Source organism: Pundamilia nyererei, unplaced genomic scaffold (genome assembly GCF_000239375.1).
Source record: "Pundamilia nyererei isolate P.nyererei 1_Seehausen unplaced genomic scaffold, PunNye1.0 scaffold00226, whole genome shotgun sequence".
NCBI lineage: Eukaryota > Metazoa > Chordata > Actinopteri > Cichliformes > Cichlidae > Pundamilia > Pundamilia nyererei.
This window is the reverse complement of record NW_005187627.1, coordinates 902659-916650: the sequence shown is the minus strand read 5'-3', so window position 1 is coordinate 916650 and position 13992 is coordinate 902659. Positions and strand designations below refer to the sequence as shown.

The window sequence follows — 13992 nt, the reverse complement described above, 5'->3', positions numbered from 1 at the left end:
ATATATATATCAAAATATCAAAATGAAGCTAGTTTTTCTCAACGGGTCCCTGCATGAAGGCCATGAGCCTCTTTCTAATGCTGACAGGTTGAGCTGAACACCACACAAACCACATTCCTGCAGTCATGAGTTTGGGCTGAGCTCAGTCACGAGAGAGAGAAACAGAGCGAGAGAGAGAAAGAGAGAGAGAGAGGCTGAGACTCATTCGTGTGATAGAGGCATACGCTTCAATTCTGTGTGTGTCTGTAGGACCATCATGTGGTAATTCTCTCGATTAACAGGAGTTATGGTAGGAAGGACAAAGGGAATACAAAGATGACAGCTCTGGTGAACTGATGGAGTTTCATCTGAAGTTCAGGTAGGACATGTTTAGTCTTGCTTTGGAGCTCTCACGTGTACAGGTGTCAGGAGAAACAAAATAACTTACAGAGGAACTTTTGCGCACAAAAAAAATGCGTAGGAGCAAAAATATTCAACCATTGTCATCGTCGAGGCTTCAGTTTAACGTCAGGTTAAGGATACACTGTTTAGTTTACGAGCAGGCAAAAAGGATGTGCAGTTTGCAACACCGGACATGAAAACATGATGCATTGTAAAGATAACAGCTGGGTGTTTACTGATAAAGCCCTCTGGGTGGTAAAAACATGCACCGAGTGCAAGATACAGCCTGCCTGCACATGTGTGAAATGTGTCATTCTTTTTCTTCCCCATCCTCATCTGCAGGTGCAGTGTAAGCAGTGTAAGCAGGCAGTGATAAACTGTCTCCATGCCAGTACTGGCATTGTTAATAAGGTCTAACGTTAGACCTTATTAACAATCAAGGAAGTGAAAATGAAAGTAAATAAAGTCAGAATGAGAGCAGTGAGGAAGAGGTTAGACTTCAATAGGTTAGACACCGACAGTTTAAATTTCACACTTAACTGCTAAACTTTGTTTCCAACGACAGCCAGAGAGAGCTGGTTAAAAAACATTTAAGTTCACTACTTTTCTTTTATTTGACGGTCAGTTTTGGTGCTGGAGAGGGATCTGGTTCAGGTGTAGTGTCCACAAGAAACCTGTGTCTCCTCTTCTTTTATGAGACAGCTTCTCTGCTATGGCATTTTTGCACGTTTGTGTGCAACGAACGAGTTTTATTTTGGTAAAACTCCAAAATAATCACAACAATGTAATTTCTCAACAATTCAGCCCATTTGTTCTGCCTCCGTAAGCAGATATTGTATCAGTATTGCACAGCAGTAACGGCCCACATCCCCGAAAGCAGAAGTTAAAGTTTCCTGCAAGGTTGCAGACTTCTCACAGTTAACCGTAAATGTGTTTATTAGCGATAAAGGCCTCTTTAAGGTTTTTTTTTTGTCCCCGTTATCGTTATGGCTGTGGTTTCTTTAACATATTTAGCTTTTAGCTTTAGCTTTTTAAATTACTGGTCACAGATCGACTTTGGGTTTAGTTTCTTTTAGTTTACTTACAGAATAATGCAGTTTAGGGGAAACATGAGCTATACATGTGCACCTAAAGCTCTCATAGAGTTTATTCAAGTGGTGCAAAGATGTAGGGATCCATGGATTGCTGAAATGAACATGAAATGGAATGAGAACCTTACCTTATATGCTACATAGTCACCATATAAAGGCCTCAGCCTCCTGTCAGATCAGCATTTAACACCTTACTAGTACTTAGCTGGGCTCACTTTTTATCTTCAGCGCTGCCATTCTGGATTCTGTGAACTGGTCCATTATCCAACCATTAAGTGATGGATACACTGTGACTGTTAAAAGGATGGATATGGTCAGCAACAATAGTCTGGTAGGCTGTGGTGTTTAAACTGTGCTCACTTAGTACTAAGGGGCAAAGTGTGTAAAAAGAAATGACACATCCACCACGCATCCTTGATGCGAGATTGGATGGCTCCACGCTTTTTATACCAAATTTAGATCCTACTATCTGAATGTGGCAGCAGAAATCGAGATTCATCAGACCAGGAAATATTGTCCAGTCTTTTTACATCCAATGCTGGGAAACCTGTGAACAATGTAGCCTCGGTTTCCTGTTCTTAACTGACAGGACAGGTATTCTGCTGCTGTAGTCCATCTGCTTCAAGGTTTGACGTGTTACATTTTCAAATGCTCTTACCTGTTATACCCACTGGTGATTTGAATTACTGTTGCCATTCTCCTCTGACCTCTGACATCAACAAGGCATTTTCACCACCAGAAGTACTGCTCACTGGATTTTTTTCCTATTTTTCAGACCATGTTTATGTACCTAAATGCATAAAGGCGCTGTCATATGATTGGCTTATTAGACTTTTGTGTTAATGAACAGTTGAACAGGTGTATCTAACAGAGTGGCTGGCATATAGAGACTAATATACATGCTTTTCTCTGTGTTGGAGGACTGTGTGCTGCATTTGTAACATTTGACTGATGTAACTGATCATCAAGGTGATGTAAGAGTAAAAAAGTTCAAACATGCATCTAATATACAACATGCATAAAACCATGCAGCGCTACTCTTTATGTAAAACAGTACAGCTACACTTTTTTCAGGTGCTTGTCAAGTTACTTCTAGTATGTAATCAATGCAAAAGTGATTTTAACTTTTCCAGTCATTTCTCTCTAATTTATTGACATGCCCATGACTCAGCTCTCTGCACAGTTCAGTACTGATAGTAGCTAAATATTTTACTTCCTTTGGTTTTGTGTGTACCGTCTTGAAGTTCCCCTTTGTTGGGACTCATACACTAGGAAAAGAATAAATGAATGCATTCCTCTTTACTTTATCTCTTATCATGACGTGCTTCCTCACAAATGTGTTCTCCAGGCTTACCAAACAGTTTCCCAATGCTATTCATACTGGCAGTCACAACCTCTTACACGCACATGATTTTCTTTCTGACTGTCTTCTTGTGATTCTTGCAAAATCGTGCATGACTCTGCCATCACATGAGCCAGAGGAACTTTTAAGCTTAACAGTTTTGTTTTTTTTTTTTTTTTTAATTTAATTGTTTTGTTCTTAAGGACACAATGACCCCCGAGATGATGGAGGACAGCAACGGAGTTTGCCACATAGTGGAGGAGAGGGAGGGGGACGTTCAAATTCAGTACTCCAGACCTCATGCGCGGGACAGCATCAACAGCAGACCTGACTGGTCGAACGGTAACTGCATTTTTTATTGTATGTATTTGATAAACAGCTCTTCATTCATCACATCCTTAGTTCAGTTTTTGTGCATCAAAGATCAGCTGCTGATGGAAGATGAATTTATGGCATATAGCTTTTTATGCTGATTTACTGGCAGTATTGTTTTGCAAGTTGACATTTGTAGCTTGTTAATGAAATGAATTGCCTTTTTACTGCGTCTGTTTGAAGGAACAAGGCTTCTGGTCTCAGTATGAATCAGGATGTTTAGCTGTTAGATATAAAACAGGAAGTAGGATAAATAAACAGCAAAATCTTTGTGCCTAATCCTGGCCAAAGTGTAGCCTACTAAGGCCTATGGTGTAGAGAAATAATTGAATCAATTCATTTGGATTACTTTGATGTTTCTGCTTCTTTTTGCTGATACAAAACAGTCATGAGAGCATTCTTAACAGTGTAGGAAACCCTTCATCCTCTGCAGCTTGTGCTACCTGTGGTGCAATTTTATTTTCTATTTATTCGCTTCCCGAACCTCTCTTTTCATTCCTACACCTGGGACAAGCAGATATACCTTCTAATGAGACCTAAAAGCCGAGCTGCTTTTTTAAACCACCTCAGTGAGGTTAAATGTTGGACGTCACAGCAGTTTCTGAAACAAAGTACCACAAATGCTATTGTTCAATCCCACAAACTGAGAGCTTCTCTTGGGCATTTGAAAGCTGCCAGAAACATGAGTGTTCACTTCAATTCAGACCTCATGTTTGAGTCTCATGTTAAAAAAAGTTCTCCTAGTTAGAACCATCTATAGAATTAAAGCTACACTTTCACACTCAGATCTGCAGAAAGTCGTCTATGTACTTTTTAAGCCTGGATTATTGCACCTTCCTGCCGTCTGGCAGGTGCTTGGCATCTTACTGGATACTTCAGACAGCATCACATCACCCCCATCCTGGCTTCTCTCTGTCGGCTCAACGTATGAACTGATTTAAGAGTTTACTGATCGCTTTTTTAAAGCTTGTTTGGGTCTGTCTCCGAGCGAGGCAGCAGAATAACTGACCTTGTATGAGCCTGCTCGAGGCTTCAGGTGGGGCTTTTTAAGTGGTTCAAAAGGTTCAAATCTAGAGACAACCCTCAGCTGTGATGTGACCTTTCTGAGGAGACCATCCTTCAGAATTAACGGCTTCTTTTAAATAGCTTCTAAAAATTCATTTCTATAGACTTGCTTAGATGTGATGCCTTTTATCATCCTTTAGCTGTCTCCCTAACTGCCTGCCTCTAGTCTCTTTGAAATATGTTAATATTTTTTATTCTTTTGTGTGTGTTTGTGTGACCTTAATCTTTGGAATTCATTTTAGTAGCCTAGATTTCCAGTTCTGTCAAAGCACTGGATTATTATCAAAGCTGTGTGTTTTCTACCAACTGATCTGTTGAATTGGTTGCAAATAACATGAACAAGCTGATAAATCATATTTAATAAAAGCCAAATTGGGTAATTCATCTCACACACTATATGGAGAAAAGTACTGGGCTTTGAATTCAGGTGTTTTCAGGTGTATACGACCAAGCACCAAACATGCAGTCTGCCTTTAAAAGCATTTGAGAAAGAATGGGTTAACTAAATCAGAGCGTGGTGCTGTAATAGGACGCCACCCCTGCAACAACTCAGTTACTGAAATTTCCTCCTTCTTAGATATTCCACAATCATCTGTAATTTGTGATATGTGACGTGATAAGAAGTGGAAGCTTTTAGAGATCACGGCAACTCAGGTGTAAAAAGTTACAGAGCTCGGTCGCTGCTGAAGTGGACAGTGTGGAAAAGCAGCCAACTCTGTGTTGGCTCAATGACTGCAGAGCTACAAGCCTCGGCTAGCATTAACATCAGCACAGAGACCGGGTGCTGGGAGCTTCATAGCGCAGGTTTCCATGGTCCAGAAGCACCTGTAGATGTAATGTGTAGGCAGTTTTGTCCACATAGTGCTTTAGTCAGACCTACACTACCTTCTACTATGATTATAGTGCCTGTTTCAGTTAAGAGAAAATATTAATGCAACAGTTGTGTAAAGGTTGAAAAAGCGAGTTAAAATCTCGTTCTTACTTACAGACTGTTTGCGTCAATCTAACCAATAATTCAAGAACTCTCTGGATGGATTGTTTGTAAGTTGTTGCAGTCCACGAATTCAACAGCCCATTAGCAATAACATTATTTGTAGGTGCAGTGCTGATTGGTTATAAAGTGGGCTTCAAAAGGAAGAAAACTGCATCGGAGATTTTAAAAAGCAGCACAGATCTGACTGCAGTGGGCAGTTTTCATTGTTTTTAGCACTGAGTTTCACTTCACTAGTTCTTTTGACTGCACAACTTCTGTGGTCTCCTCAGCAGCTAAAGATCCAAAAACAGACAAACCAGAGTAGCCCACAGGCAAACTGACACTGTCCCCATGTGACAGTACACAGCGACACACACAACACACAACCGTGCAGATTATTTCAGTGCAATAGCAGTGATCATCATCCTTCAACCTAACGTCATTCCTTATTTTTCCCCTCACTGTCCACGCCCCATCTGGAGTGGCTCCACACCCAAAGAGACTTTTGAAGCGGTGTGTGGGAGGCATTATGATCCCAAAATAGTTTTCACACAGACTTGATCTTGATGACATGTTTTATTTTCTTATATTCTTGGTTTCCTGTGACAAATGATTGAATCACACATGGCACATTTTAAACCAGCACAATCATTCTTACAGCTAACAGAGACGTTCTTTGAAACGAGGACAAAAAAAACCTGGATTATGCTCTCGTGGAACTGCTTCTGCACTCGCCTATTCAAACCTGAAGTGTGAAATTCCTCCTGCGCCTCATAATGAACCACATACCAGTGCTGGGACTGTTGTGCCAGGAATGCTTCGAGCCTGCACGCTTTACCAGAAACACATAAAGGCAATTTTCACCTCTGAGCACAGTTTCCTCATTTCCTTGTAAGTTACACAGTGTTAGATTTTATTTATGTTCTGTAAAGGTCTCGGATTAAAAAGCCTGCTCTAAATCTGTGGTGCATATTTTAACCCCACAGCTCATCCTGTGGCTACTTTTCTTAAAGTTGTTTGTGATGACTAACACACCAGAGGTGGACTGAGGTTTTAATGACCTACATTTAACAAAGGTTCACTATTGAAATCAGTTGATCTTTACGATTACTTTTTGGTCTTCCTTATTCTCATCGCATGCACACTGTCAGGTGTTGGTCTGTGATGTTTTTTGGTTTATGCATATGGATGAAATGAAATGAATCAATCAATCGATTCAAAGGTTTTATTTCCATACTCTTGTCTTTCTCTCAGGTCAGTGTGTGGCGTCAGTGCCGAGCTGCTCGATGCTGTACCCCAGCTTTAATCTGCTTTGGTGCCGTGCCAAACTGGAGAGGGAGGGCTTCCAGGTTAACACGCGTACACACTGAACAGCAGCACGTTAGAGATCTTTACCAAATTAATTTGTTTGTTTCACGATTTTAGATTCCACGTGAAGACATGGAGACTCCACTGAAAACAGCTCTGGACGTCCCCTCGGTCAGGAGATACATGGTTTTCAACTCGGCTCAGTTTCATTTTATAATGGCGCCGGTATGATGATCTTTCTGTTCTCCATTATCACTTCCTGTGTTTATTTTGTTTGTTTTCAATATTTTTCTTTCGGTTTTCATTCTTTCTTTGAAATGTTTTTCTTGTGCAGGCTGTTTCTGGTAGTCAGAGTGAAAATAGAAAAGAGAGCAAAACAGACAAAGATCTCCATCAATCAGTTTGAGTAAATTCTGCACTTTCATTAAACCTCCAAGGTCTTGACTAACTGGATAGACAGGAAGTTTTCACAGGCTCATTGTTCAGAGGAATTCCCCTTAAAGGCTGCTACAACATCTTACAAAGAAATGCGGAAAAGTTACACAGATTTCAGGTTTTATAGACAGTGTACTCTCAAACAATCCCGAAAAAAACAAAACAACAATATTTATTTATTTTTTTAGTTGAAACTTTTAAATTATTTAACTAAATGATTTTATTATGATTATCTATGTGCTTTGACTTATAATCTATTGAAATATCCATCAAAAGTATACCACATTTACTTTACTTCCAGCATACAAGTCAATTGACTTTACACTAGTTCAGTATTAAAAAGCATTGTTCTTTATTATATATCCAATACAAATAAATCTTCTTGTTTAGATCCAACTTTGCAAGCCTAAGCTATGCTTAGAAGAGGCCGTCCCCCGGCTACCCTTACAAACAAACTACACTTGTTCAGTCTTTTTCTGCAACATTTAGACTCTGATATGTAGCTCTTGGGGGTTCTTTTTTCTCTGGCCATTGCATGTTTGGATTTGCTGGGTCATCCGGTCCTGGAAGACCAGCACAGGACTGCGCGGAGTTGTGTGAAACAGTTAATGTGTAGTTTAGGTGACATATGGCAGAGAAAACACGAAGTCCTTTCATTTGAGAGTCATGAATAGAGTAATTGCCATGATTTCAATGTTTTTGCTCTGGCTGTAAGTATTTAGTGAAAAACTGTAGTTACTAATTCTTTTATGTTTATCTAGTAATTAATAAACAGACTAATAAGTTTGGAATTCCAATCAAAACAAGCATCATTAACACATCTCTGTGGGTTCTGGGTAAATTTGAGGTTTTTCATAAGAAAACCTTTATTAATAACTGAACAAACATCAACAACAACAGTAAAAATCACCCTTTTAATGTTCCATTACCAGTCACACAGAGGCAGAGTGAAATCCAGCTAGACTTAAATTCGAGCAGAGTTTGTGCTCAGCGAAGATGCAAAAACATCAACGTTCTTATTCGCTTAGTTTCACTCAGTATTTTCACAAGTGGGTCCGCCCTACAGTTTTGAGAACCAGAATATTTAATGGTTTAGCTTCACAGCTGACAATCCTAAAGCCTTCTCCCCTCTGCTTCCACCAGGTGCTGTATGTGGTTTTGTGGTGTGCCGTGTTTTCCACCCTACATCTCTACATCACCGTTAGCGACTACTGGGTCCTCTGTCTCTCCGTCAGCCTGATCTCCATCGTCCTCACCACTGCCGTCATCCTCATCCTTCACTGCAGTAACAAGGAGGTAAGTCAGCTGTCACGACATGCCAGTAAAGCCAGTTTTGACACAAGTCTGACCCTGAACTGATTCTCAAACCATTCTGTGTCAGATCAATGTGAATTTAGATATTCGGTTGGTCCAGGTTAACGAGATGCTGGTGAGACACAAGCTGCTGGTGGGCGTGGCTGACTGGGTGCGAAACTGCACCGGAAACATGAAGGTTAGTTTGATAACATCAGTTCAAACTGGCAGAATATGAAGCTGAGTATGGGCTGTTTCATACAGTTCAGGCTACCAACTTCCATTTCATTCATTTCCCCCTTTTTTGTTTACAACCTGCCAAAGATAAATACACAAATACAGAGATGACTGACGATTCAGCACCAATGACAGCAAACAGTCAGACAGAAGGGAAACGGCCAATGAGAGGAAGTAAAACCTTTAATTGACCTCAGTGGAAAACATCGTGATGTGGAGGAAAAGTGTGCAGGATAACGATAAAGGTTTAGGAAAAGAGAAGCACACAGACTAGTCTCCTTAACAACATCATGCTGTCCAAGAATAAAAAAGACAAAAACTGTTTTCATATCTTTATTTCCTGACTGCCAAAACTAGAAAAAAGCAATTTAAGGACTTTTCACCTATTGAATCATATTTAATAAATGAGTTTTTGATCGGATGTCGGATGTAGCAAAAATGATACAAATTAAAACTCAAGAGTATGAGTCATTCAAAACTCCAACAGCAAAGGCAGTGATGCAAGATTATTTTTAAGGTAAATATAAAATAAATCCTGAAGTGTTCACAGGAGTAATAATATTGCATGTTGTGGTGCAGGGCATCTTCCATGCTTTAAACAGATCTATTAAAATGAAATAATGTGGTGATTAATAGACATCAGTGGTTCACTGAAGCTCGTGTCTGCTGTCCCCTCTCTGTGTCTCTCTGTAGCTGTACTTCGTGTATTGGGACATGTCCCCCTGTTTGAGGGCGCTGACTGAAACTTTAGAGGAGCTCAGCTTTGCGACGACTGACACTCAGGTGAGAGAGTCGAGTACATCTGTCGCCCGGTTTGTTCTGCTGCTGCTGCCGCATCGATTTTTCTGGAGCTCCGCTGTTTGCCCTCCTTCCAGATCGATAGAAATATAACTCCAGGTTGCCGCAGGAAACAAACGCAGACATTTGGTCTTTAAAATGATAAAATCGATGTCTAACTCCCATCAGAAAAAACTGAAGAGCAAGATGTCTCACTTCGTCCTGGTGACCAAAGTGTCGGCCGGAGAATCAGATGCGGAGGAGCAGGACTCCGATGAGCAGACGCCTCTGCTGGAGAATGGCAGCGCAGCCAGCGGCCGATCATCCAACCAGCAGAAGGACGCCACAGCCACCAAAAACTACAGCCTCGTCCCCGATGCAGCTTTACCTTCTCAGGTGAGAGATGTGATGGTCTGGGCGATAGTAGACCCACGTTAGTCATATCAGCAACAGATCTATCACATCTGGCTAATCACAGATGTGTGCAGCTTCACGGGGCACTAAAATCAGAGCTGAAGCGTTCTGCTTTTCATTGGAGGAGCAAAATGGCTTCTTTTACCAAACCTCACAAGCTTGTTTTATATCGTGGGTCACATTCAGCTCACTTTGATCTTAAATGGGCCGTACCAGTGCAAAGAAGTTTAACTACACATGTAATCCCTGAGTGCGGTTTCAACAGGACGTGTCAGTTTTTCTCTTTGACAAAGACATGCTGCTTTTGTGAATAAAAAGAAATCTGTCAGCACAACTACTTGGGCTTAAATTCTAAGAAATGAATGCGTAAAACAGCTCAGTAGTGGCTCATTACCCAAACTTTGTTTTTTTCCCCCTCTGGTACTTTCTTGGTTCTTGCCATATTCTAAAAATAGGTAGAGCCACAGCTGAACAATACACAATATACTGTATTACACCATGTCATTATTTATTCAGCGGAAATTAAGGCAAAAGCAGTGAGTGAAAAACTGAGTATGTGCCATGATTCAGTAGCTTGTACAGCCATCTCCAGCACATGTGCAGCTAGCCAGTTGGATGTGGGGTGAGCACCTCCTTCTTATATCAAATAGTCACTGAAAAATGTGCCACCCAAAAGAAGAGGAGGGCAAAAATGTTTATTTAGATTTGTTTTTAAAGTTGTTGTTTTTTCATGTAAAGGTTTAGGAAATATTAGTGTTTGTGCATTACATTCTTTGACCCACTTACCCACCACCTCAAAGACTTTTACCGCCAGCCACCACAGGTGCTCAGACTCGCTGATGATCAGTCAGTCGAGTGCATTTGAGCAGCAGCGCCTGTCTGCTGATTACTGTTGCACTAGAGATTGCACTAGTATTTTCAGTTAATGAGCATCTGATCGTTTTTATGGCTACGTTTATATGACTGAGACCTTAATAAGCCCCTTGTTTCAAAGTGTAGCCTGCAGAAAAGGCTTAACTAATCATTTCAAAGCACATTTAAGATTGCATTTTGATAGTTTCAATCCCACCTCACATTTTCTCTCACACACATCCAATATCTGCTTATGTCCTTGTTTTTATCCTTGCAGGCTAAAGCCTACCAGCTCCTCATGACCTACAGTGCGGCTTATGTGAAGCTCCTCGTGTCTGAAAGGCTCTCAGGATCTTCACACCACAGAGGTCAGAGGAGCCACTGCACCACAGCCCCCATCTGCCTCTGTCAGTACATCAAAACAAAGATCCTTCAATAACAACCAAAAGCAAACCAGAAACACAGAGAGCTGCTGGAAACTACACAAACTGACATATGGGAGAATTTTTCTCAGGAGGCATTATGGATCAAGAACATTTTGATTCCCAGAAGGACTTGTTTGGAGCCTCAAACTCTTCATTTCCTTAGTTTTAAGGTTATCGCTCTCTTGCTGCATGTCAGCTGCTGTTTTCTTGCCTGCTCTGTTTGCACCAGCTGGATGTTTACTCATTTGCACGCTGCCAAACGCTGTCACTGCAGAACACAGGTCCGTCCAGCTGCTGTAAAACAATGTTTGTCCTCCCGTGTGCATGGCAGTCAGCCGTGGCCACTGCTTACTACTGTTTAAATTATTTGTACATATATTAAATACAGGTTATTATGACTTGACACACAGTATATGTATATATGCATTTTTCTCAAGTAGAGTTTTGAGGCAGTAACAAAAAGTAGAGTTTTGAGGCAGTAACATATTTCCATATTATGTTACTGCTCTGTCTCACTACATTACTCCAACCCTAGGCAATCACACTTTGTAATTTTAGTAATTGTTAAATTGTTCTTGCAAGTCCAGACAATCACATATTCCACACGTATTAAAACCGATCCATATTTTTATCAAAAAGGCTCATTTTGCCGTTTTTTTTAAAAGAGTTTTGTGGGATTGAGTTTTGCAGCTTTGATAGCTTAGACCTTAGAGGGTAAATATTTATATTGTGATACAAAAATCCCAGTTTTTAATAAAAACACAGAAACAAGCACTGGTATGTTGCATGTTTTTTTTAGGTGTTTTCTGGTAATTCACTGTAGAAAAACTTGAAAAAGTGCATTTGGGGTAAATTTAAGGGTCATAAAACATCGATGGCTGCCTGTGACAGGTCTCCTTCTGACTGATGAACAGTAAATGATGAAGCAATATGTACGTATGTTTGCCTTTAAAATGCATTCAAGCGCAGTATTCGATTGAATAAACTTATTGTGCTGTTGTAGACAAGGACACTAAGCCTGTCGAGTGATTTGTAGACAAAGACACAATGTGTGAAGGGAAAGTGATGTTAGTGTGTAATGAGCTTTGTTTTTTTCATCCTGGCAAAAAAATATTGTTTTGTGCTTCTACACCTGCGGTTTTACTTCCCAGAATCCATCCTGAAATATTTCCAGACGTCGCCCATCAGTCCTGATGTTGGGGCCGGGATGACAGCCCAGCGAGAGAGCAGCAAGATGACACAAACACAAACAGCAAGACAGCCAGCGTGGCCGACATGGGGGGGAAGCTGGGACCGTGTGATAGAGGAGAGAGGCGTGCAGCGTGAGGCCAAGTTAAACGATCTCAGAGACACCGGCTCTCCTCAGGAGGCTAAACGACCATCTGTGATCCTGCACACACGGGCTGGCTCGACTCCCACCTTTTCCCTCCAACCTCTTTTCTGTTGGACAGAGACCTCACACCATTTAAAGAGGCAATACCACAGATTTTAATGATTCCTATATGCAAAAAAGCAATATAGAAGAGGTTTCAAATGCAAAGTGACAAACCTGTAATAAAAGATCACTAAAAGAAATAAAGTATACCAAACTTTGGGTAATAAATTGCACAAAAATGCTAGCGCTAACAAAAATGATACTAATTAAAACTCACATATGAAAACTGATATTTAATTCCTTATTTTAAATTCATGAGAGACTTTAATAAACCCTCCAAGGCTTTCAGGCTTTACATGAATAATTTTCATAAAATGTGAAATCAGTGCAAGATTCTCAGAATAGATGAATTGCATGGAGGGAAGATGTAAGGTCTGGAATTAAAATAGCCTGTGCTGAGATCAATAAACAAACAATAAATACACATTTTTAAACTGGTGCAATATCAATAACTATGCGCGCAATTAATTATAGTAGTGTTATTGAAGAAAAGAAACGGACCAGTAAACAAATAAAAAGGCATGAAAACTACCACTGGAAAAAAGTGACCTGTTTTCTAAAATGTAAGAAATCTTCAAATGAGGACTATTTATGGACTTTATGTGAGGGGGGCCTGACAGACATATGTACATAAAAGCAGTTCATGAACACAGAAACTGACGGGAAAGAACGCATAAGTCTGGGAAGGAACAACAAAAGGGGAGGTGATAAAATATTTGGGTGACTTACGTTACTTTCTGGTCTCAAGAGAAAGGAACTAATTGAATAAGTCCCCACTAGATAATGAGGGCATGCAATGTACTTATTTTCTTGGGTAAATTGTTCATTCTATTCAGTTCATTTTAAATGTTAGTTTATTTCTGATCCGTTCGCTAACTCATCTAAGTCTTTATTTTATGCCAGCAGATGGTGCGTTTCAGTCACAGCCCTCCTTTTCACCCACTCATTCTCCAAGTCTGTAACTCTTTTGGTTTCTCGCAGTCAGGTTAGTGAAATGAAGGAGCTGAAATCTGCTTTGAGATCTGCACTATTCAGGTTGAAAGTAAAGTCGGGGAAACCCAGAAGCATACTGGTTCAGACAGCAACTAAGGGGAACCACAGGACTGTATATACACTGAGAGCTCAGGGGTCCCCAAAACTCACATACAGACACTGCTTTCACTTTTTTCGTGCTTTTACTTTTATTTACAACAACAGTTGTTGCTTGTTTGGAACCTAAAGTGACCATAATTGTCTTTAGCTTACAATATAAAGCACCTTGAGGCAACCATTATTGTGATTTGGTGCTATATAAATAAAACTGAATTGAATTGAATTGAGAGGGTGGATCACCTAATGCTAACAACCTTGGTCAGTAATGCTTTAATGCTAAATATTTTTATTTGTAAGTCACTTGAACTCAGGTCTCGCCTGGCCTTTAAACTGTTTGTCAGTCATTTGTCCATTTACTTTTGAACATATGAAAATAGCTCAGTTAAACCCTTTGATCTAAAGCTGAAAGTCTGCACTTCAATCACATCTTGATTCTAGGATTTAACGTCCACTGTGGTGACAAAACGACAAAAAAATACTGTCCAAAGACTTAATGGTGT

General features: G+C 40.2%; 2 protein-coding genes across 4 annotated transcripts in view; one reads left to right on the top strand and one right to left on the bottom strand.

Annotated features, from left to right (window-relative positions):
* Positions 1-1642, bottom strand: part of LOC102201784 (sialidase-1-like) — a 17555-nt gene extending 15913 nt beyond the window's left edge. Inside the window, exon 1 of the mRNA XM_005748682.2 lies at positions 1601-1642. The gene's annotated coding sequence lies outside the window, so the exon portion shown is untranslated. The remainder of the gene's footprint in view (positions 1-1600) is intronic.
* On the top strand, positions 187-11603 carry tmem268 (transmembrane protein 268). Of its 3 annotated transcripts, none has more exons than XM_005748684.1 (9): positions 187-358; positions 3018-3156; positions 6479-6573; positions 6650-6757; positions 8111-8263; positions 8382-8459; positions 9191-9280; positions 9464-9670; positions 10818-11603. In XM_005748684.1, the coding sequence occupies exons 2-9, from the start codon at positions 3024-3026 to the stop codon at positions 10977-10979; spliced, it is 1026 nt and encodes a 341-aa protein (XP_005748741.1). In that variant the 5' UTR covers positions 187-358; positions 3018-3023; the 3' UTR covers positions 10980-11603. The 3 variants fall into 3 exon arrangements, with proteins under 3 accessions (XP_005748741.1, XP_005748740.1, XP_013770276.1); XM_005748683.1 differs by having other exon boundaries at positions 8349-8459; XM_013914822.1 differs by lacking the exons at positions 187-358; positions 3018-3156 and adding an exon at positions 4539-6115 and having other exon boundaries at positions 8349-8459.
* Positions 11604-13992: the final 2389 nt, after the last annotated feature.